We start from the raw sequence: 22698 nt of genomic DNA on the forward strand, positions 1-22698 counted from the left end.
GGGCAAGATGCCCCAACACAAAGGCCATACTTGTCTACTGTTCTTATACTCTCCATTAAAATGTTTTTCATTCTTTCATCAGGTCATCTTGCAAGTCTTTGGCTGTACATTGCAGATTTTTCTCAGTTGATCTGATCGAATTTATTATAATATTGTGTTTTTTCCTTCAACACACTCAAAGGTTTTCTGGTACAACACATTTTAAGCTAAAGAATAAGACTGCCTTCTGTGTCTCTAGGAACTTTTAATGTCTTGGAAATCTTCATGTTGCCTTAGATTTTCTAATGTGATAAAACTATTTCTTCTATAGCTTTTAAGAGAGCTGAGAGCTGAATTTATATATTTGCTACTCACGTCAGCACATGCATGGGCAAACAAGTTTATGTATGTGCAACAGCTCAAGCTAATTCAAGCTAGTTTTTAATAGAGCTTCTAAAGGCTTAATTGTGTTTTAGGACAAGTTTGTTCTCCACTATACAAAAAAAACAGTGATTTAAAACAGCAATGTTGAATAAGGGTTGAATAAATATGGGAAGTCATGGCCTAGTGGTTAGAGAGTTTGACTCCTCACCCTAAGGTTATTTTTAAATATTTAAATATTTTTAAATATTAAAAAAAAATCCTATAACTCAATTTTTTACATTACCTATTGATATTATCACTTTTAATATTCCAGTAAACTGTTACAGATGGATTTTTTTATAAAATCTTGGATCTTCTGAAAAGCCTGTATTTGTAAAGCACTTCAGGCACTGAGGGGTTGAAATTTTTTTTATTGAAACTGTACGATATGAGAATAGTAAGGTCTGTAGATAGTAAGGTCTGTTTTTTTATTTTATTTTTTTTATAGTCTGTGGGGTAAAACGCCCCCCCCCTCAGGGGCGTGGCCTAAATACTGTAATTACTCTGTCCTGAACATCAAATCCTTTGTTTTCCATCAAATGTATTTAAGTAGTTGTTGGAATAAACATATTTGAACTTTATATTTAAAAATGACCTCAAATTAGTATCAGGTAGCTTGTTAGCAAGCCAGTTAGCATCAGCTAACAATATATTTCAAATAGGCTATTATAATTTTGTAATACATAATTATTGACAGTTTAATATTATATACAAATTTTTTATTTTAAGCTAAAACTGCATGTACTCTGGTTTATACATCGTTTATAATTTGTCACTGTCACTAAAACTATGATAACTGGACACATTTAACTTTTGTTTCACAGAAAAAAAAAATCTATAGATAAAAAAAAAAAAAAATCAATAGATTTTTTTAAATCAGAATAATTGCCACACATTTTTCCTTTTCAAATCATGTTTTTATTCCTAATATTAGATGTAGATACACAAGTCAACAAACAAGTCTTTTTCTTGTTTCGATCAGTAATGAAAAATGCTCCACAGCACATTTGCCCCCAAGTGGCGGGGTTTGGTATTACAGACGAGAAACTCCGCCGGAAAGAGGCTGCAGTTTTACAAGAGGTGCTTTTGCAACAGTAGTTATATTAGTAATAGTAATAATGACTTTTATAATAATAATAATAATAATAATAACATATTATAATAGCAGTGATATTAACAACTCAGATTTAAAATCAAGAATGGAATCAATATTTTTAAATAAATTGCATTTTAAATGGTTTTGGTGGGATTATTTTTTTGAAGATGCATTAAAATGTTGTAAATATAATACTATTTGATGAGGTGGAAAAAAATCTTCTTAAAAAAAATCCCAGATTATATCAAATCTAATGCTTATTACTTTGAGGCCACACACACTTTTACTGAGAGACGAGTCTCCTCCCATTGAATCCACTGTATTCATGTATTGCAATATAAGTACATTTAATTTTCCCTAGAATTTTCCAGTCCTTCGGAATTTATACAGACTCAATTGTCTAGATTCTCTTATGTGCCAACTAGCAAAGCAATCAGGGTTAAAACCAATCACACTGGATAGTGTAAAATATGAGAGAAAGAAAAGAAAGTAGAAGTTTTAATATAAGGTAACTCTGATCAAAAATAACAGAAAAAAAATCAACAGCACAAATGAGAGACGAATCCAAAGAAACACACTGACTTATTTCAGGAAGCAATTCAGCGCACAGTCCCAAACTGTACGTGCAGGCTCAGACTAAAAGACAGTATTCTGTGTGAACAAAAGCACTGTTCTACAACTGAATCATTGTGCCGTAGTGTTTTTTTCCTTGAGAATGGAGAACATTAGACCAATCCATAGAAGAATGTTTCATAATGCTGATTCCAAGCTCCTAATTTCTTACTCTGAGTGAGTCACAGGTTCATGTCACTGTATGTAGTGGAAAATGAGTTCCAGTGGCATTGTCTACTCACTGAAAACTGGAAAGAGGTTGTTTTTTGTGGACTGGACAAGGTTCAGTAGTCTGCATCATTTTCCTTCACAGCAAAAACGCAAAGAGAAGAAGAAAAAAAACAACCTAGCTCAGCTTTCGGTTTACAGTGTCTTCATGATGACCCCTTAAATGCATCTCCAAAGGAAATGTTGAGATGAATGACATAAGAGTGGACATGGCTCAATACTCCACACGCCTCAGAGGAAGAGGCTTCATTGTAGGACATCAAAAAAACTCACACAAGGCAAGCTTTCTCACAATCACATGAGGCTGAAAAATCTTTATCCTACAAAAATACTGTTTTCATGCCACACTGGGTACAATTATTACCAATACATCATGCATTTAACTGCAAAAGTAAATCTGAAATCCTGTCTTCTACATTACTATTGATTCTGCCTCTGTGTATGCAACTTACGAGACAGGAGCGAGTCTCCTGGTGGCTGAAAGTATAAAACCTACAATTATATAAGTATGTGGTAAAAATTTCACATTCCTCCAAGGAAGATCATTTGTAGTAACTTTTGATGTACAACTAAAGGGAACAGATCCTCTCAACCACCATGAGGGGGCAGGGGGGGTGGGGGTGGGGATGTCGATTTGGTCCATATTAAAAATACCTCAATAATTTTGTTTCTCATTCAGAGTTGAAGCACATTCACAACCGATATACCTGAAAGCACACACACACACACACACACACTGACACACACCTAAAAATACAGCATCAACCTCAAGAGCATCACTGACACTAACCCAACTTCAGCCATCATAGAGGTTCAACCCTGTCAAATATTTAAAGCACAGGGTTATGCGCGTGTGTCCGCCGATGTGTGAATGCTGAAACTGACGCCTGAGAATATATTCCGATAGGAAACTTGGTCAACTACATATTCAACTCAAAGTAACAAGAAAGAAAAGAAATGCCCATCCTCAACTTCTTTGTTTGTTGACGCAAGTTTAATGTTGGCTTGTGCAAGTGATTCTTGTGTTGTGTCTGTTTGCTTTCGAGCAATTGTAAAACCAAAGTCCAACCCACAGCATCACACCTCAGTTTCAATCTTCACAACAAACACTTTTCTGGTCTAAGAAGAGAACAGGAGAAAGTGGTTAAAGGAACACGATGAACTAAAGAAACAACACAATAAGAACACCTACTTTAGGTATCTCTTAATGGAAATGAAAGAGAGAATAGAAAGATCAAATAAAAAATAAAACCATCATACATTTTTTTTAAACTTTCAAGCCCAAAAACCAAAAAACTACTTGAAAAAAGAAAAAAAAGAAAATCAACAGTCATATCTAGAAGAATGAAAATCATGTAGATGAAAGGAAAAATGACTTTGACTGCTTTGACTTCTCTGAACATGAGATCATACCAACTAACAATTTCTTTAAATATTCAACTTTAAATTGACTTAAAAATGCAACAGCAAATAAACAATATTAATAATAGCGATAACAATTAAATCTTTAGTTATAAGTATAATACAAAAAAAAAAAAAGGATTGCGGTCCTTCACAAAGAAAGTGAGAGGCTGAAATTAAGACGGATAAAGGAAATCATCACGGGAAACAGACAAAATAGCAACCTTGGTCATTACAGTAGAGAAACGCCATCTAACCCAAATATAAAATTTTTTTTTGGGGAAAAGTTAAAAAGGAAACTAGTCAAATTAAAAGGTCGGGATGGATCTTGGTCAGGGAGCTGGTCTTGGTCAGGAACTCCTTCAGTTCAGAGATAACTGTCCGGCCAAATGTTCAAGGGGTTGAGACTGAACAAGATCCATGTGTGAAATGAGAAATTAAAAAATAAAAAATGAGTGGGGGGAAAAAAGAAAAAACAAAGTATCACAATGTAACATGAGTTTCCTTTGCCTTTTCTAACTTGATCAGTTTCTTTTGAGTGTTGACAAACTTCCATCTCTTGCTTGGCCCTTCGGTTGAGATCTATGACATTTGGGTGCTTATTTCTTCTTGCCAAAGAAACTGAAACGCTTCTCGCGGTCTCTCTCTTTGCCGTCTTTGTTGCGCATGGTTACGCCTCCTGCATCGCCTGAGCTGGGAGATATGGGCGGCATGGTCATCGCCCGAATCAGACCTCGTGTGCCACCCGGCGAACGCTCGGTGGACGACAGGGTTGATTGGATTGCTAGTATCCATGAACTCATCTCAGCCTGAGGGAGACAATGATTGCGTCACAGTATAACATAAGAGAATGACTTAGAAACATCCTTTGCCAGACTTACCTCATCCTTTGCTTGAAACAAGAACTCTTTTCCATCCCCAAGCCTTTAAAAAAATAACATTGTGTCACATTCTAAGAACTTCATTATTTTCTTGTGTATTTGCAGTTTCATAAACACTGATTTAAATCTACAAATTTCTTTCTCTCACCTAAGTTTAAATACATGTTTTCTCTTCTTGTAGTCGTGGGCAACCTCACAGACAGCATCGCTGAGGCTGATGGGAACTTCTCCGTGGTATGGGACTCCATTCGCGGCACTCTTGTTGTCCTTATAGAAGCCCAGACTGCCTTTACGTAAAACGCAATATACATTCTGCCACGATCTGCAAAAGCACAGAGAGAAAAACACACCATTTACACAAATATCCTGATTAGGTTCTCTCAATCATTCCTTTTATAATTTATCCGCTTCCTGTGTCACCTGGTGGCTGCTTTTTTGTTGTGCGATTCCATTTCCTGTTTTCTACAGAGGATGCCCTCCATGGCGTCTGTGGTGGCCTCTGCTCCTCCTCGCCCTGGCAGTGTTGCTGAAGGGTCCTGGCGTGATGCTGAGTCCAGACCGCTGTCACGGCCCGGACCATTAACAGATTCAGATTCTGATCCCTGCTTGACCGAAACATGCTGCAGTTAGGAGATGTCACAATAATGCATTGTTTCTATTAACTCAAATACTGATTAGGTCACTATTGTTCTGGTCTACACTATTGGTTTTCATTAAAGCATTTTTATGGTCACTGTTATATTTTATTTATTCTGAACTCTTCAAACTGTACATTAAACAAAATACACTTACATAAATACTAAATGTTTAAATGTTTTGGGTTGGTAAGATTTGTTTTTGTCTCTCATGCTTACCAAGACTGCATTTATTTAAATCAAAACAATGACATTATGAAATATTATACTTTTTTTTTTATATTCTATTTGAATATATAGTTTCAAATCTCATTTTAAAGATGAATTGTCAGTCATCATTCTAATCTGCTAACCTGGTGCTCATGAAACTTTTCTTATATATTATTCATGTTTAATTTTTTTTTCTGCTCAATATTTTTGTGTATGATGTGATATTTCTTTTTCAGGATTAATAGAAAAAGAAAGCATTTATTTGAAATACAAATCTTTTAATAATGTGAAAGTCTTTACTGTCACTCTTGGTCAATTTAATGAATAAAAGAACAAACTCATTAATTTCTTTAGAAAAAATGTCCTATCTCAGTTTTTTCATAAATTAACCTATACCTAATTCTTTTTTCTGTGACTTATTTTTGAGATATATTTTTTGATTGATCACAAACAAATATTCCTGGCTGATATTTTATAATACCAATGAGCAGATCTGAATCAAAATATTCAAACTCAGTAAGCACAATATGTACATGCACAGAAAGGAAAGCAAAGGCACACTAAAAGACATTGAGTTAAAACAGAGACTAGACACACACACACACACACACACACACACACACACACACACACAAACATGACCGGAATGGGAGGGGTCACATGGGGGGCAGTATGGACAAGCCTGGGGTATGTTTAGGTAATAATGAAATAACACTGTCACAAAGACACATCTGCTTAAAATACTAAGTCAAACTAAGTTCATATCCTAAGCCAAATAAGTAAATACAAATGTAAGGAAAAAATTGTTGCCTTGGAATAAAGCAAAATCCGACGAAACTGAAGGAAATAAAGAAACAATGTTTAATGTGAGAGTTGGATTAGTAGTGAATTAGTAGTTGTTGTGATGCACCCAAACACTATACATACATCATGTAAGTTAAGGGTCCCTGACAACAAACAGCAAAACAACAGCATTACACAGAAAAAAAACAAAGACGCCTTTTAACATCATAAAGAAGACATTTGTATGTAATAAAGTGCATCGCAAACACTGATGTTAAAACTCAGGCCTAAGAAAGAAACAAACATTACACGTTCAACATTACACTAACCAAATACATACAAAGAAAAGCACAAGACTGATCCACTGAAAGCAACAGGAAGCAGCAGAGCTGTGAGCCTCTAGCAGGTGTGGTATAGCTGCCGACATGCTGCAAGGCTGCTGGGGTGTGAAGCCCAAGCAGCGATGCTACACTACGGCTACAGGCTGGTGCTACGGGGTTAGTACTCACACGATCCTGTGCCTTGTGGGGTTTAGGCACAGGTTTAGAAACTGGGTTAGATTGAGGTTTACTCTCTGGTTTAGGTTCAGGTTTCTTGAGTTCAGATACAGAGACCAATAACGACTGCAGATAAGAGACGTCACAAGAATGTGTGTTAACATGCGAGTGTGTTAGAACTGGCACTTGTGTGTGTTGAAATATTGTTCTGACAATTAAAAGGACATCCACACACAGTATGAAAACGCACTGATTGTTTTGTTAGACACTCGTTTTGTTGTGGCATTCTCCCACACTCACGAAGACTTATGAGTTTACAGAAGAACATTAATATTAACATAAATAATTGAGAGGAACAAGGAAAAAGACACTGAACACACAAGACAGAACAGTTGAGACCAGGACTGTGACATGTGTCTTGACATGAATTTGAAAGGCGACATCGGATGCAAAATTCACTTTTACATGTCGTTTGCATATAAATGTGTCTTAGCAGTGTGTGGACACAACCACCCTACAGTACAATGATTCATTCACTACATTTTTTTTAATCCCCAAAATAAGTAAACAGTCTCAATAATCAAGCCATTTTGATTTTCTGAGCAATATGATGTCATACTGCTCAGGCCCCACCCACGACTGCTGACAGAATGTCCTGTATTAGCATATTAGTTTAGCACCGAATACACATACATTTGTTTAAGTCTGCGCAAATCATTTTACTCCAGACTCAAGGTAGATTTTGCTATAAAGTTCAAACTCAAGGATGGATCAGTACCCATCAGAAGAAGTCTTGCCATTTTAATGATTATTTGCTTATTTGCATATCCTCTTCCATGGAAGAGAGGGGCGGGGTGAGCAGAGCTCATTAGCATTTAAAGATACATGCATCAAAACAGGTCGCTGTGAACAGAGCTGTTTTTGACAAGGTAAAAAGAGTGTTGTTTCACACAACCATTGAGGAATTTTAACCAAAGTATGTTGCAGACTTGTGGAAAATGGGCATCCGATGTTCCCTTTTAAAACGGTGTCTGTATAATTACTAACATATAATGTAAACATGTATGAAAGTGAATGCGTATTTGGATCTGTTGAACAGAGAATTTAACACAAGCACAGTGTGGAGCGTATCTGACCTGTGATGTGTCCTGGTCACTGTAGACACCATTGACAGATACTGACTGGTTCAGTGTAGTCTGGTCCAGACTCGTCCTTAAAGACAAGACAATGTACATTGTGTAAACGCATCATTAAAAAACAAAGTTACAGCCGAAATTATCTTTTTGCCTCACCTGGTTAAGCCTTAATCAACTGTGGTTTAATGTTTTTCCAAATAAAATAACATTTAAAAAATAATAAAAATAAAATTCCCTACCATTTTAAATTTGGGGGTTGGTAATTTGAAAGGTTTTAGTAAAATAGAGCTTAAACATTAAGGTCACACTTTATTTTAAGATCCAATTCTCACTATTAACAAAACATTAACTATGAAGTTTGCCTCAATAAAATCCTAATTGCAGCCAACTGTTAGCTTTAACTTAGTAAGGTAGTTAAATGTAGGTATTGGGTAGGATTAGGGATGTAGAATATGGTCGTGCAGGTGCTTTATAAGTACTAATAAACAGCCAATATGTTAATAATAGGTATGCTAATAAGCAACTAGTTAATAGTGAGAATTGGTCCCTATACTAAAGTGTTACCAACATTAATATTTTGAAATATTATTACAATTTAATATAATTGTTTTAGGTTTGAAATAGATTAGCTGTTTGGCTCAGCATCATTAATCCAGTTGTCAGTATAATATGATCTTTCAAACATAACTGTAACATGCTGGTTTGCTGACGAGAAAGTGCTGCTTACTATTTTTGTGGAAAATTGTGACTTTTTTTGAATGATTCTTTGATAAATAGAATGTTTAAAAGAAGGGAATTTATTTGATATTGAAATATTTTGTGACACTATAAGTGTCTTTACTGCCACTTTATTGCATCCTTGCTGATTGCTGAATAAAAGTATTGTCTTAGTTTTGTCAAGCTTCATGCTTGTTTAGTGTCTTTCACATTGAAAAAAGGGTTGTTGAGTAGAAGAGCACAGTGTGTTTTTACCTTGCAGCAGAATCGTTCATCTCAGACTGTACTACCTCTTCGATAGGGGGAGGTGTGGGAGGTCGTCGGGCCCTCTCTTCCTCTTCCCTTTTTCTTTGAATTTCCTGTTCCTCCAGCTGATAACATGAGAGAGCATTATTTGATTATTAAAAAAATGGGAGATGCTATAAATGACGCTAGCATTATTTTACAAATCCTGCACTTTTGTTGTTGTAGGTGTGTATTTAACAAACCGTGGTGAGTTTCTCTAGCTGTGTGAAACGATCTTCCCAGCCTGCTGCCAGTTTTTCAAAGGCTTCGTGGCGTTTGATAAGACTCTCAACCTCGTCTACATTAGAGCCCAATTCTGCTGCCCTGACCAGTGGCTCCTGTCCAGCCAGCCACGACTCAGCCATAGACGCATCCCTGCCGAACTGTAACACCTCCAGAACTAACACACACACACACACACACACACACACACACACACACACACACAGAAACAGAGGAATACAAAGTATGAGGAATCACATAAAAGTGTGGATGTGTAATATGGTCAAACTATTTCATATAATATAAGTGTATAACATTTATATCAAAACTGGCACCTTTAATGTAAATCTCATTAGCATGTCACCAGCCACAGAAACACGCTTCCTCCAACATACTCACCGATCTGTAAGTGGTCCATTTTCTCTTGCCACTTCTGATTAATTTCAGTGCGTTTGGCCTGAAGCTGATCCAATTTCTCTTGAATCTAGAAATCACAGACATTCAATTACCTCAGTGTGTGAGTGGGTGCATGTGGGTTTCCTTGGCTAACATGCAGTGATTAAAATCTGTGTTTATGTGTTATCTTGCCTGGAGCAGACATGTGCATGTTCTTTGGTGTGTAAATGGTGCAGACAGACCTCATCTGAAGCATAGTGGTTGTTGTTGGTGAGGGTGCGTCCCATTTCACTGCATGCAGTAAAGCTGTCTGCTCTAGTCTCTATCTCAGACTTAATATCCTGATGGTTGGCGATGACCAGACCAGCTGAGGAGACATCCCTACAACAAAACAGGGCATATATGACTCTCATCAGTTGTTTACTTACTCTTGTAATTCCTTCTTAAACCAACGTACAGTTGTGAGGCATTTTATATTGATGTGTGTACTTAAATGTATGACTTCTCACTGTGTCACTGTGTATACACTTAGTAATATACTGAAGTAATATAGCACAATATTACTGTTTTTACTGTGTTGCTGATCAAATGCAGACTTGGTAAGCATTTAGAAATCTTACTGACCCCAAACCTTTGAACTAGTGCATGTTTGATTTTGACTTCACAATGTATGCTTGAATATACCTTGGGCTGTCGTGTGACTGGATCTGCAAGTTGATTCCTTCCATCCACAGCATGAGGTCTCTGACCATGTTTAAGAATCTGAACTTCTCCACTGTGTCCAGTAGGAGCAGCCGTCTGGCTTGAGTGGCAGATTGAAGCCCCTCCCAGGCCTCTGTGACTGCACGCTCATGGCGAAGGATATCATCAGCTTTCTCTCCAGCATACGCTTTCTGCAGACGTGCAGCATCGTCCTGAACCTGTGTGACCTGCAGCAAAGAGTCAAAGAATGTTTCATCTTTAGACACAATTAAAATCAAGCCATCAGAAAAATGTACAACATATATGTAAGAAGATTAAATGAAGGCTCTCACCTGCCCACTGAGTGCCTGCACATCATGCTCATATGCCGTATGCTGCCTAAGAAAGTGCTGGACAGTGTTCAAATCCCGTCCAAGTTCGGCCCCTGCTAGTGTCTCCTTTTTCTCCTTTATGAGCCCCAGAGCTTCCCGGGCATCTTGGTGGAAGCGGTGCAGCTCATATGAGGCCGCAAGCATCTGTGTGCGCGTGTCGATGAGCTCCAGCAGGTCGGCCCATGCCTCATTGAGCCCATCCTTCCACTCAGCCACACTGGCGTTTTCCGGATGACCAGACTCAATAAGATCATCTGCCTGAGCGTTCACTCCATCCACACGCTCCTGACCAATTGTGCTGGTATCCCGCGCAAACTCCCGGAACTTGTCACGCAACATCTGAAGGGTTGAGAGAGAACATCCAGAATTTTAGATTGCAGGGTATAATCTTTAAAGAATGTTTAAAGAAACAGTTCACACGTAAGATGATCAATCGTGATCAAATATGATCAATCGAATTACGTTTTTGTAATTCCAGTAGTGAAGATTCAGGAAATGAGAAGGAAAAGTGGATTTCATACTGTCACATGTTCGTAGTCTTGTCCGAGTTCGTGAGACCCAGCGACAACCTCTCTTTCGGCGATCCACTGCTCTAAATCATCCACCTCTCTCTTCAGCTGGGTCAGTTTCAGTCTCTCCTGCAGTTTGGCCCTCCTCTCTTCTGCCAGATCCTTCAACCCTGCATACAGTTTATCCACCTGGGCCTGCCTCAGAGTAATTCTTTCACTACAAAAGGAAGAAAGAAAAGGGATTATATCAACAATTCATGACAAATGCTTTATTTGGGAGTCCAGAGATCTTACTATGCCCCTCACCTCTCTGGGTGTTCACTATTCACCATAAGTCTGCTGCTATTGGCCAGCTGATGGATGGTTTGAGCGTAGTTCTCTAGAGCCTGCTCCAGAATTTGGTGTTTCTTCACCATCACCAAAGCACTCTGCTCATCCTACAGGTGTAGGTAAACACATTGAAAACAGCAAACACTCATCAGAACTATAACATAGACTAGCTCTTAAAAAAGCTGTTACAAACTTCTACATAGTACAGTCTTACTGACCTTTGCCTTTTCCTCTGACATCATATGAAGCTCTTGTTCTCCCATCCAGGCCTCAGCCTCTGCAGCATCTGCGTAAAACTGCTGCGCTCTGTTAGCCTCTTCTAGTCTCATGTTCCTCTTTTCCGTCTCAGAAATCAAAAGGGCCCACAATTCCCTCAGCTCCGCCAGACGCTGATCCAGAGCAGCTCTTCTCTCACTGTCCATCTCTGACTCCTTCCCAGGGGACATGGTCCTACCATGAGCCTGGATGTCATCGATACGGGGCTGATGGCCCTGAATCTCCTTTTGCAGAGTCTGGGGGAGATCAATCAGGCAGTGAAAAAGAAAGTGGAAAAGGTTATCGAGAGGATCAAAAGTAAACTCTTTTTTTATAGCTTCAAAAACACTGAGCGACTGATTACCTGATTCTTTTTGATGAGCAGCTGGACACTGGGCAGATCTTTACCGTGGTCTGTGGATGTGGCGAGAGGCATCCTCTCCTTTACCCATAACTTTAGACAAAAACATAATTACTTTCAAAACTTTAATAATTTTTGCAAATGAATATTGCGCATATTGTATGAAATGGATGTAGAATTTAATTAGAAAATTTGCAAACAATCCAAAAGGAACGTTAAGAAACACTGAGGAAACACTGTAAAAAACACTCAAGACTGAGAAAGTATTTTCGAAGTAAATTGTGCTCTTTTATAACTTCAGTTTTTGCCTGTGACTCACAATTTCATCCTCAAGGTCTCTGTTGAACTGATGAGCCTCCTTTGAAGCAAGAAGACACTGCCTTCTCTGTCTTAAAGGGTCCTGCAGTTTAGAGAAGCTGTCTGTCACCCTTCTCTGCTGCCCATCCACCTCCATTATCCCAGAATCCTCTTGGGCCAAGGCCAGAGCCTGTGACTGCAGAGACTGGACCTCTTTCTCACGCACCTCCATCTGATGCTCCAGCATCTGAGACACAGGTACAGGGTCACATGGGGGACATTATGTTTAGAACTCACACTGAATAAAACATATTTCAATTTTTTTTCCTGGAACTGTTCTCAGAGATCAAATGAACATCCTCAGTGGTCTGTGAGTATCTCGAGTAGCAATCTTTCTACTTGATCTTGGATTTACCTGATGTTTCTTGAGCAGGATGTTGACACTGGTGAGATCTTTTCCGAAGTCATCACTTTGGAGTTGAGAGGAGATGTTCTGGAGCCATGAGTCCAGTGCTGAGCAGCTCTGTGTGAAAAGTTCAGCTCGGTTAGCGTCAAACAGACACTGAGCCTTGGCTTGAGTGGTGCTTTCTAGCTCCTCCCACTGCTTCTGCAGGCTGCTCATAGTCTCTGATACGGTCTGCTCCAGCTCAGGCTTCTCCTTTACCAACACCTGACCCTCCTACGAGAACAAGAAAAAGAGAGCCAAAGTCATTGTAGAAATTTGAACTCACATTCCTTGTTTTTTGTTTATTTGGTATGGCCCTGATAAAGCAATTTGACAAATTCTGGACATTTACACACATTCCAGGATTCCCACAAATTTTGACCTTTGAATTTCCATGACATTTCCAGAGTTTTCCGCATAAAGAGACATTTATAGCAAATTAAATATATTAGAGATGAGCATTTCCATAGTTTTCATTAAATCACTAATTCAAAACCTGTAATGGCATTCAGGGGTTCATCAGATATCAAAAAACACTGGAAGAGATGTGCATGGAAATATACCTTGTCAATCTTGTCCAGCCAGTCTTTATTGGAGGCTAGCTCTGCCATGAAGGCCTGGTGCTTCTGCCACTTGCTGTGGAGGTTTCTAGCCTCATCATAGGACATGTCCTGAGCTGTCAACATTTTCTCATTTATCCACAAAGTCAGCTATTGAGATGGGCATAGAAAATAAGACTTGTTATCACATAAAAGCCTGAATGTGGCATCACTGGCTTCATCCTGTAGGAGGTTTTGTGGTTTACTGGTGTTGTTTATTTGAAAGTGTATCTTTCATTATGTCAGTCAGAAGGACTTTATCCCATGATGCAGTCAGTATAATGGATATATATATATATATATATATATATATATATATATATATATATATATATATATATTCTAGTTTGCTCTATATTTTGTGTTATTACCTCTTGTCCATCCTGTAGGAAGTGCTGCAGCTCTCTGTTATCCTTCAGTTTAGCCAGCAGCTCATTGGCTGCTTGTTTGTTCTTCTGGTGCCTGAAGGAAATTGAGAGAAAAGATAGGATGAAAAACATGATGTTATCTGGAATGGATTTACTGGGTTTGCTGAGGACTGGCACATCAACACATAGATCACTGATAGGATCAATCTATCTACAATGTATGTGTGTGTGTGTGTATATATATATATATATATATATATATAAATATATATGTTCAGCAAAAAATAGAAATATATTGTGGCATTGTTGTAAAACATAATATACAATTAAAAAAATACTCAAAACATGATGATTTTGGTCATACCATCCAAGTCTACTTCTATGTCTTCTTTTCAGTTGTTCTGTTCCTGCTCACCTTTCCTGAATGGAGTCTGTCTTCTCCTGAATCTTGTCTGCATAGGTGTTGCCATCAGATACGAGTCTTCGTCCAGATTCGACCACGCCATTGATCTTTTCTTCACTGGCCTCCATTGTGGTGAGGAAGTCCTCGTGTTTCTTGATGGCCTCCACAGCCCCTTGCAGGCTGGAGGGCATCTCTGTGTGTGACAGAACATACTCCTGCAGGCACAGCGAAAGAAAACTGGTTAATTTGCTCTCATTAAGGTTTCATCCACCAATCAAGAGTCATTATTTGCTGCTTATTCAACTGAAACAGGGACATTCCCCCAAAGGAAGCAGGATATAGAGTTTTAACATAATATTAAACATTTAGTATTTAGTTGTATAGGAACCAAGGAAAACACAAGCAGTATCATAATCACAAACCTGGCTATTGAGGAAGCCCTCTGCCTGGTTTGCATCTCGTAGCAAGGTTTGGAAATCAAAGGCCTGAGCGAGGACACAGTGGCGGCTCTCCCACATTCTCCTCAGCTCATGCCAGCCAGTGTCCAACGCTTGCAGTCGCTGTGCTAGGAACATGTGCTGGGCATCCGTCTGTCCCTGAGTCACCTAAAAAGCCAAGACAATTCAATTCAATTCAAAGATCATTTACAGGAATTATCTGTTTTCAGTTGTTTGTCAAATTTTAATAAAATATGCATTGTCATTCAAAGATTTGAAGTCAGCAAGATATAAATACTTTTATTCAACAAGGATTATTAGATTGATCAAAAGTGAGATTAAAGACATTTATAATGCTACAATAAATATGATTACTATTTCAAACAAGTGTTGTTATTTTGAACTTTCTATTCATCAAATAAACATGAAACAATGTATCAGGGTTTCCACAAAAATATTAAGCAGAACTGCGGTCTTTAAGCAAATGAGCATATTAGAATGATTTCTGAAGGATCATGGGACACTGAAGAGTGCAGTAATGGCTGCTGAAAATCAGCTTTGCCATAAAAGGAATAAATTACTTAGTTTCTTTAAACTGTAATAATTTTTCTAATAATACATACTGCATTTATATCAAATAAATGCTGCCTTGATGAGCATAAGGCATTTTTAAAAAACAAAGTATTTGAAGAGTGGCATTAATAAAATTTTTAGTACAAGTTTTTTAAACTTCAACTTTACACTAACTGACCTCAACTCCAGTGGCTCTCATCTTCTCATAATCGTCCCTGTAGTTATCTACTTCATTCTTGATGGCCTCATGTTGAGCCAGCAGACGCTCTGCTTCTGCTAGAGATGTAGGTGTGTCCTCGGATGCCACAGTGGTCTGTGTACGAGACAACCAGGCCTGGAAGTCATCAAGATCTCTAAGGAAGCCCTGAAGCTTAGAGGCTTCGCCCAACGACTCCTCGCGCCGTTTCATGGTGGCTCGAAGCTCCTCCCACACCTCCTGGATTTCAGCCAGTCGACCCTTGATCTCCTCCTCCTGCTCAGGGTGCTCAGACACCAACTTCTCTGCCTCACAACGCATGTCATCCAACTTACCCTGAGGAGAAGAAAGCAAAAGAGAACGAGTAAGAAAATGGACAAGCTACAATGTCTTCACAGCTGTATTAGACATAATGATGTGTTGCTTTTTACCTGTATAGCCTCCAGGTCTCTTTCCATACCAGTGAGTTTACGCTGGAGGGCCATGACTCCAGCCAGGTCATTTCCAAGGCTCTGCGTGGACTCAATGACCTTTGTCTTCTCCTTCATCCAGCTCTTGATCTCATTACACTCTAGATGATAGTTCTGGATATTCAGTGCTGATTCCAGAGCTTGTTTACGCTGGTCGGACAGACTCTGGAAATCAGACCACCTGCAGAAGAGGATGAGGAAGGAGAAGCATGAGGCCATTTCTGTGTGAATCTGATTATTTAACTTTATCAACCTTCTTTGTGTGTATTTGTGTTGAGTTGGGTCTTTGTATTCTTAATCTCTTCTTTGTTGTGGTTTTGTCTGTGTAAGAGCATGTGTGATGACTCTGGGTGAAGTCCAGCTTCTCTTTGTATTGGTGAATATACCTTTTATTGAGTTGGTTCTGTGTCTGGTCGATTTGCTCTTTGTTGCGGTTGTCTGATCCAAGCAGCTGTTGAGCCACTTGATTGACATCAGTTATGCGAGCACCCAGTGTGTTCATCTCTGGCTCCAGAGTTTCAAACCTTCAGTCGAAACAAAACAAACCAGAGTACACCAATATGGCCATATCAATAAGATTAACAAAACAAAACTCATGTAGGCACCATTTTATGGGTTCTCACCTCTGCTGGACCACCTCCAGATCCTCTAGTTTGGTGGGAATCTCCATGTTGTGCAGCCACTGTTCTTTTTCTCCAACCCACTGCTGGCAGGCACTAGATTCACTAAACATGCGATACAACGCAAGCGCTCCATCTAAGGCCTGTCGCCATGATAACGACAACCCCTCTAACTCTTCATATCGCTGCTCTATTGCTGGGAGACGGCCCTGAACCTGATGAAGAACGAGAGAGATACATATTAGGGGTAACATACACAAGTTTGGGGAAACAAATAACTTTTTAAAAAGTTTTTGATAAAGTCTCTTATGCTCGCCAATTCTGCTTTTATCTAATCAAAAACAGTAAAACTGTGAAATATGATTACATTTTTAAATATGTTGTAAAAAAAATGCAGCAACACGACTGGTCTTCAATGAACCCATTTTACACCTCTCTTTATTTCCTCTGGCTGCTGGTTGCGGCTCGCATCAAGTTCAAGACATTGATGCTTGCATATAGAACAACCACAGGCTCAGCACCCAAATACGTTCATTCACTACTATGAATCTACATCCCCTCCAGAAGTCTGAGATCCGCTAGTGAGCAACGCCTCGTGGTACCATCACAGAGATGCTCAAAATCACTTTCCAGAACATTCTCGTTCAGAAAACCTGGCTGGTGGAATGATCTTTCTACCCCTATCCGGAATGCTGAAGCCCCGACAATTTTCAAGCAATAGCTGAAAACTCATCTCTTTCAATGCTACTTGACTTCATCATTTAAAAAAAAACGAAGTCTCTTTATTTATTCCTTGCCTTAATGACTAAAGCTTGGTACTACAAGCACTTCCCCCACTTCTCCACAACTTCTTACCTGTGGAGACTGTGCGTATGCTTCAGGCAGTGTTGAGGCCTGTTCATGTAGTGAGTCGATGAGTGGTCGGTGACTTTGAATCTCCTCCTCCACCTCTCTCTGCTTTCTGGCCAGAGTCTGTGTAGAAAACTCATCGTGGCCAACTTCTTGACTAGACACCTACAAACAGTACGTACAGAATAACAAAGATTCAATCTGGCATGTGAACTCAGCAACATAAATACACCATGATAAATTCTTCTGGACAAACAGTCAAGTCAGTAATAGCTAAGCAGTCAGTTAAACATAATATGTATGTTGGTTTGACCTGTCTTAGTGTTTCCAGTATCCAGGCCTCCATGTCGTTGCCATCTGTCTGGAACTGATGTAAAGCTACAGACTCTTTTAGCCTCTGCTCATGCAACTTTGAGGCCTGTAGAAAAAGAATGTGAAATGTGGTATAAGATTGTGAAAGAGACACACAGCACTTTGAAGTCTGAGCCATTTTGTGGTGCTTTACCTCCTCCAGGTGCGACCACTGTGCTTTCACGTCCTTGATTCGCTCTGTCACCTCAGGTGCTCCATAGTGGCCTTCCTTCACCATGGCCTCTCCACCTGCAATGCTGTTCCCCAGAGGGCTATACCGGGCTGCCATCTCATCTCTGAAGGCCTCATGTTTAGACAGGAGGTGAAGAGCAGAGCTCAAGTCCTTTCCGTAGTCTCCTCCAGACAGGATCTGCTCCTGCTCTCTGATCCAGGCGGCCTCCTCTCCCAGCTCCCATAGGAACTGCCACAGTCTTCGCGAGTCATCCAGTCGAGATCGTCGATCCGCTGCCAGCTGGCTCAGTTCTCCGTATGCTTGGCCTAGAAGATCCACCTTCTCTTCAACCAGTGTGGGGTCACATGGCTTATAACCTAACAGAGAGGAGAACCAATTGTGTTTTAATTTTGAGCTTACAACAACCACATGTTTGTGTATGTACAGGGAATATCCTCACTCTGTTCATCTGAAGTAAATCTCTTTGCAGCGGCCTGCACAGCTTTGACTCGCTCGGCCTGTGCAGATATATCAGCTTCCACAAGTGTGTGTTTTTGCAGCAAGTCCTCCACATCATGAAGGTGTTTCCCACTGTCCTGAGATTGCAGACGGCTCTAAATACACAAACAAAACACGCATAATTTGCATTTCCATCTCCATGGACAAATCTGTAAAACATTACAAACATTACAACAAGCTGGGAGCTACAAGACAGTGCTAGCAGGTAAGAAAAAAAGTTCAGGAGAAAAATAAATAAATAATATAAATAAAATATAATAATAATAATAATAATAATAATAATAATAAAGAATGATCTAGTTTTACATTACAGTTCCATTCTTTTCTAAACAATAGTCAGGTCTCATGAGGTTAATCACAAATTATTTTAATTGTAAGATAAAAAGATCAAGATTTTGTAAATATTCATAATATTTTATTTAAACATTTTATTTAATATTTTTACAGTTTAAATGGGTCTTTATATATTAAATTGCACAGCTATCTTTATATTTTAAGAATGAGGTCTCGCACAAGAGAATCAAAATTTGGGGTCCATTCAATCAGAAAAAAGCAAACACAATCAAACAAACAAAAAACACTATTCTGTAGCAGTGGAAAATAAAATGTTGATTTGAATAAGTCGATACCTTCATGTCTTCCATCCAGTCCATGATGTAGCTCATCTCTTGTAGAAGGCGCTGCAGGTCTCTGTGTGCATTCAGCCTCTCTCGTCGTGCAGCAAGTAGTTCTTTCAGATACTCCCAAAGTCTAAGAACGTTATCCCTTCGTGCCAGTATGCGGCGCACTTCATGATATCCCTCTGCCTCCAGTTCTCGAGCAACAGCTTCTACGGCTGCTACGCGCTCACTGTACGCCTGGATGTCGGTCTCGATGGCCTCGTGTTTGCGAGTGGCTGCTTCCACAGCACCCAGGTCAACACCAAAATTGTCCTAAAGGTGGCAACAAAGTTTTATGTTACTTCTCATCTCACATTAAACCATAAATATTTTTTTCAGTGTTAATCTACATCACCTGTGAGACCAGCCGCTGGTTTTCGCTGAGCCAGGTTTCTCTCATGGCTGCTTTGCGGTCAAAACGTGCAGCCAACATCTCCAGCTTCTCCTGACGAATCAGTTCATTTCTCAGTGCCAACTCCCTCTCGTGTTCCGCTTTCTCCAGCCTCTCCCATGCCTTTTCAGACAAACAGCAAACACAGCCTGGCATGAGCATCACTCAAAACTCAAGTTATGTTTGTGTAGCTTCACATATAGAGGAGCATCTGATGTGTATATACCTTGTTGATGTCAGAGATGAGTTTTCCTTCTCTTGGCATGTAGACTTTCTGATTGTTTGCTCTCATTTTACTCTGAATGGTGAAGAGCAAAACCTCCAAATTTCCCTTTTCAGTGAATCTGTCAAACATACAGAAATAAAGCAATGTGTCTAGAATGACTTCTGGACATTAAATGTGTAAAGTCAACATAAAAATCCTGTTTGCAGCCCATTTTACTCCTGTAATGTGACTTCTGTAAACCTGATTTTATCCATCGGGAATTTAATGGATGGTGAAAAGTGGGAGTTACATATTAAAACTGGGCCAATGTGAGTTTGCTAAAATAATGCATACACAAGCTATTATTAAACATTATCCAACACTGCAAACAATTTTTGTATTACTCAGTATTTTTATAAATACAAATGTCTTTCCTTCTTAAATCGAGACACATTTACTTAAGAAGCTAAGGCCCGGTTTCATAGACGGGGCTTAGCCTAAACCAGGATTAGGCCATAGTTCAATTAGGACATTTAAGTAATTTTTATAAACATTCCTTCGAAAAAAGTATTACTGGTGTGCATCTTAAGACAAAATAAAAGCACTGACATGTTTTAAGATCACTCGGTGCAAGTTTCTTTTCGATAAAACAGCTCAGATTTACATTTTAGTCTAGGACTAGGCTTAAGCCTTGTCTGTGAAACCGGGGGTAAATGACTTAAAATGATATTTTTTTTAATGTATCCAAATTATATTACCAGAGGACTAAAAATTCAAAGACTTAAATTTTTTATTTTTTTTCTTACCCCACTAGAAGATTTTTATTTTTTTAAAGCATAAACTCACTTAATTTTGAGTAATCGCTTTACTATTTGGAGTATAGCTTGTGTAATTTTGCTTCTCAAGAAAATGTTTCTTGATTTTAGAATATTTCAATATTTGTAGTAGACAACAAGACAAATATACCAAGTATGAAAACAATTTTTGCAATGCATGCACAGCTGATGTCAGCAGAAAAGAAAAGTAATTTCAGAGTAAGACTTAAGACAAGTTAATAAATTTTAAAAGAAGGTCAAACAGATTTTTCTGCTATGGAATAACATGCACCAACTGATCAGACAGGAACGTGCATTAAAAAGTAAATGGGTTCAAACTTGACCTTACGTTGCTTTTACAGTATTTTTTTGTCCTCATGGACAACACTCACTTAGGCGGTTTCTCCACAGTGCGGTAAGTATTGAAGGCCTGTAGCTGGTTCTGAACCGCACTGAGTGAGTTAGCGAGCTGACGATCGTTAAGGGTAACAATGGTATGTTCAATCCACTGCAGCAGCTCTGAGGCCAGAGTCTCATATTTCTCTATGAGCTGATCTGCTTCGATGGCATAGTCCAGCACCTACAGAAACAAACACACCCCTATTCACTTAAAACGATGACCACACTTACAGATAAAAGAAACACTCCAGTAAATGGCTATGTAAACAAGGGTAGACTGTAATTCTCTCTTTCTCTCCATGTACCTTGCCGATTCTCTTGCCCTCCACGGCAAGTGCCTTCATCTTGCTGAAGTAGTGGTAGTATGTAGCCACATATGTGATGATGGACTTCTCATCAGGCTGATCAACATTCACATCTAAAGAGCAAGAGATAAGACAAATACATCAGCTAGTTAATAATAAATATGTGTTCAATGTTTATTCTTTTCATTTGGCAAATCTGGCTTTTCAAAATCTGAGTGTTTGAGGGTAGCTCTGTCTTTATTTTCTTGCCAAAAATGATGCATGCATTTGCTATTTATGCCCATATATTTATCTCACCCTCTGGATCCAGTAGCTTGGTAAGACCCAGCTCCTTCTCTGCCACATTAAAGGCATTCTGCAGGTTATAGTGGGCATTAGAGCGCTTGAGGTTATCAAAGTCAATCAAGTCTGACCTAAGAATGAGAAAGATAGCAAGAAGAAAATCAACAAAAGAGTTATTTTGAGGTTGTAAAACTCCAAGAGCACATTTCAGTTTGTAAAAACCCTGCAATACACTTTTCCAAAAAAAGATGGAAGCACTTCAACACTGCAAAGAGAGAGTGAGGGATTTTTCACTCTTTATTTAGGTCAACTTAATTTAACTTTTCTTTTTTCTGTTCCTCTTTATGAAAAAAACTGCAGGAAAAAAACAAAGCTGTTGGGTGACAGTTGAGAGGAAAGAGCAAAAATGAGGAGCTATTGGGACAGTTGAGGATGAGAAGAACAGAAAATCCTACTGGGACCAATTAGTTTATAATGAAATTATTTCTTAGGAAGAAGAAAGAGGAAATATACAAACAAACAAATCATACAATACTGTACAATACACAGTAAACACAGTTGGGACCTTCTACATGCTTCTATTATACATTTAATGTCTTGGTAATAATAAAAACTTTCACTGTAATGACAGCAAGTTGTCCGAAAGTACAGACTTGGAGCGATTAGGCTGTTACACAATTTATACGTCTCAGAAATTCCAAATTTAACGTGATTCTTTCAACTTCTGCATTTTTATGCAAATTCCAGAATGCTGCTGGTGGTTGAAACCCCTGCAGGCCTCTCTGTATGTGTGGGAACATGCTGAAGAATGAAGAGGCATGAAGTGTGGAAGCACATGCTACTATGTGGAAATCGTAGTCATACCAAAGCTTGTCATGTGTTTGAGAACCAAAGCCTTGCACTGGTGTACTGGTATGACGGTGTGTGCGTGTTTGTAAGCTCAGATTGATACCTGTGTTTGTGCACTATGGCATTGAACGCTAGACCATCTCTCCAGCTGGTAGTAAAGTTGTGGACATTGACATTTGGATACCTGAAAGGAGAGTAGCATTCATAAGTACAGCACCAGAACTAGTGTATTTAATAAAGCATCACAGATTCACTCATTCACTTCATTTCTTTCTCTTCCGCTCTTACCCTGCAGTCTTCATCTGACACCACAGCAGCAGAGCATCTTTGGCTGATTTCTTCTCTTTGTTGTCCTCTGTCTCAACGCTAATGTCTTGGATCTGTTAGTGAGATATGTTACTGTATAAACTGCATATCATTTCCATTTGCATAGATGGTGTCTTTATGTTTTATATGCTGTTGAGT

At 38.9% G+C, this 22698-nt stretch overlaps 1 protein-coding gene across 5 annotated transcripts in view; it reads right to left on the bottom strand.

Moving 5' to 3' along the window:
* Positions 1–3856: 3856 nt before the first annotated feature.
* Positions 3857–22698, bottom strand: part of LOC132139547 (spectrin beta chain, non-erythrocytic 1-like) — a 104664-nt gene continuing 85822 nt past the window's right edge. For 2 of the 5 annotated variants that reach the window (XM_059547980.1, XM_059547981.1), the window contains 38 exons: positions 22522–22613; positions 22337–22417; positions 21400–21515; positions 21103–21215; positions 20791–20978; positions 19605–19722; positions 19343–19501; positions 18958–19260; positions 18270–18423; positions 17792–18186; positions 17600–17704; positions 17293–17451; positions 16441–16652; positions 16204–16341; positions 15779–15998; positions 15330–15683; positions 14564–14746; positions 14154–14356; positions 13742–13832; positions 13335–13481; positions 12742–13005; positions 12349–12573; positions 12033–12122; positions 11632–11925; positions 11390–11520; positions 11096–11300; positions 10536–10913; positions 10186–10430; positions 9744–9882; positions 9505–9589; positions 9087–9283; positions 8854–8969; positions 7882–7957; positions 6758–6871; positions 5041–5222; positions 4769–4942; positions 4621–4663; positions 3857–4548 (listed from right to left, as the gene is read on the bottom strand). In XM_059547980.1, coding sequence (XP_059403963.1) covers positions 4339–4548; positions 4621–4663; positions 4769–4942; positions 5041–5222; positions 6758–6871; positions 7882–7957; positions 8854–8969; positions 9087–9283; positions 9505–9589; positions 9744–9882; positions 10186–10430; positions 10536–10913; positions 11096–11300; positions 11390–11520; positions 11632–11925; positions 12033–12122; positions 12349–12573; positions 12742–13005; positions 13335–13481; positions 13742–13832; positions 14154–14356; positions 14564–14746; positions 15330–15683; positions 15779–15998; positions 16204–16341; positions 16441–16652; positions 17293–17451; positions 17600–17704; positions 17792–18186; positions 18270–18423; positions 18958–19260; positions 19343–19501; positions 19605–19722; positions 20791–20978; positions 21103–21215; positions 21400–21515; positions 22337–22417; positions 22522–22613 — 6699 coding nt within the window. In that variant the 3' untranslated portion in view covers positions 3857–4338. Of the gene's footprint in view, positions 4549–4620; positions 4664–4768; positions 4943–5040; positions 5223–5987; positions 6303–6757; positions 6872–7881; positions 7958–8853; positions 8970–9086; positions 9284–9504; positions 9590–9743; positions 9883–10185; positions 10431–10535; positions 10914–11095; positions 11301–11389; positions 11521–11631; positions 11926–12032; positions 12123–12348; positions 12574–12741; positions 13006–13334; positions 13482–13741; positions 13833–14153; positions 14357–14563; positions 14747–15329; positions 15684–15778; positions 15999–16203; positions 16342–16440; positions 16653–17292; positions 17452–17599; positions 17705–17791; positions 18187–18269; positions 18424–18957; positions 19261–19342; positions 19502–19604; positions 19723–20790; positions 20979–21102; positions 21216–21399; positions 21516–22336; positions 22418–22521; positions 22614–22698 lie in introns of those variants that run through there. The other 3 variants (XM_059547982.1, XM_059547983.1, XM_059547984.1) reach the window with 2 other exon arrangements.

This window comes from Carassius carassius, chromosome 4 (assembly GCF_963082965.1).
Source record: "Carassius carassius chromosome 4, fCarCar2.1, whole genome shotgun sequence".
Classification (NCBI taxonomy): Eukaryota; Metazoa; Chordata; class Actinopteri; order Cypriniformes; family Cyprinidae; genus Carassius; species Carassius carassius.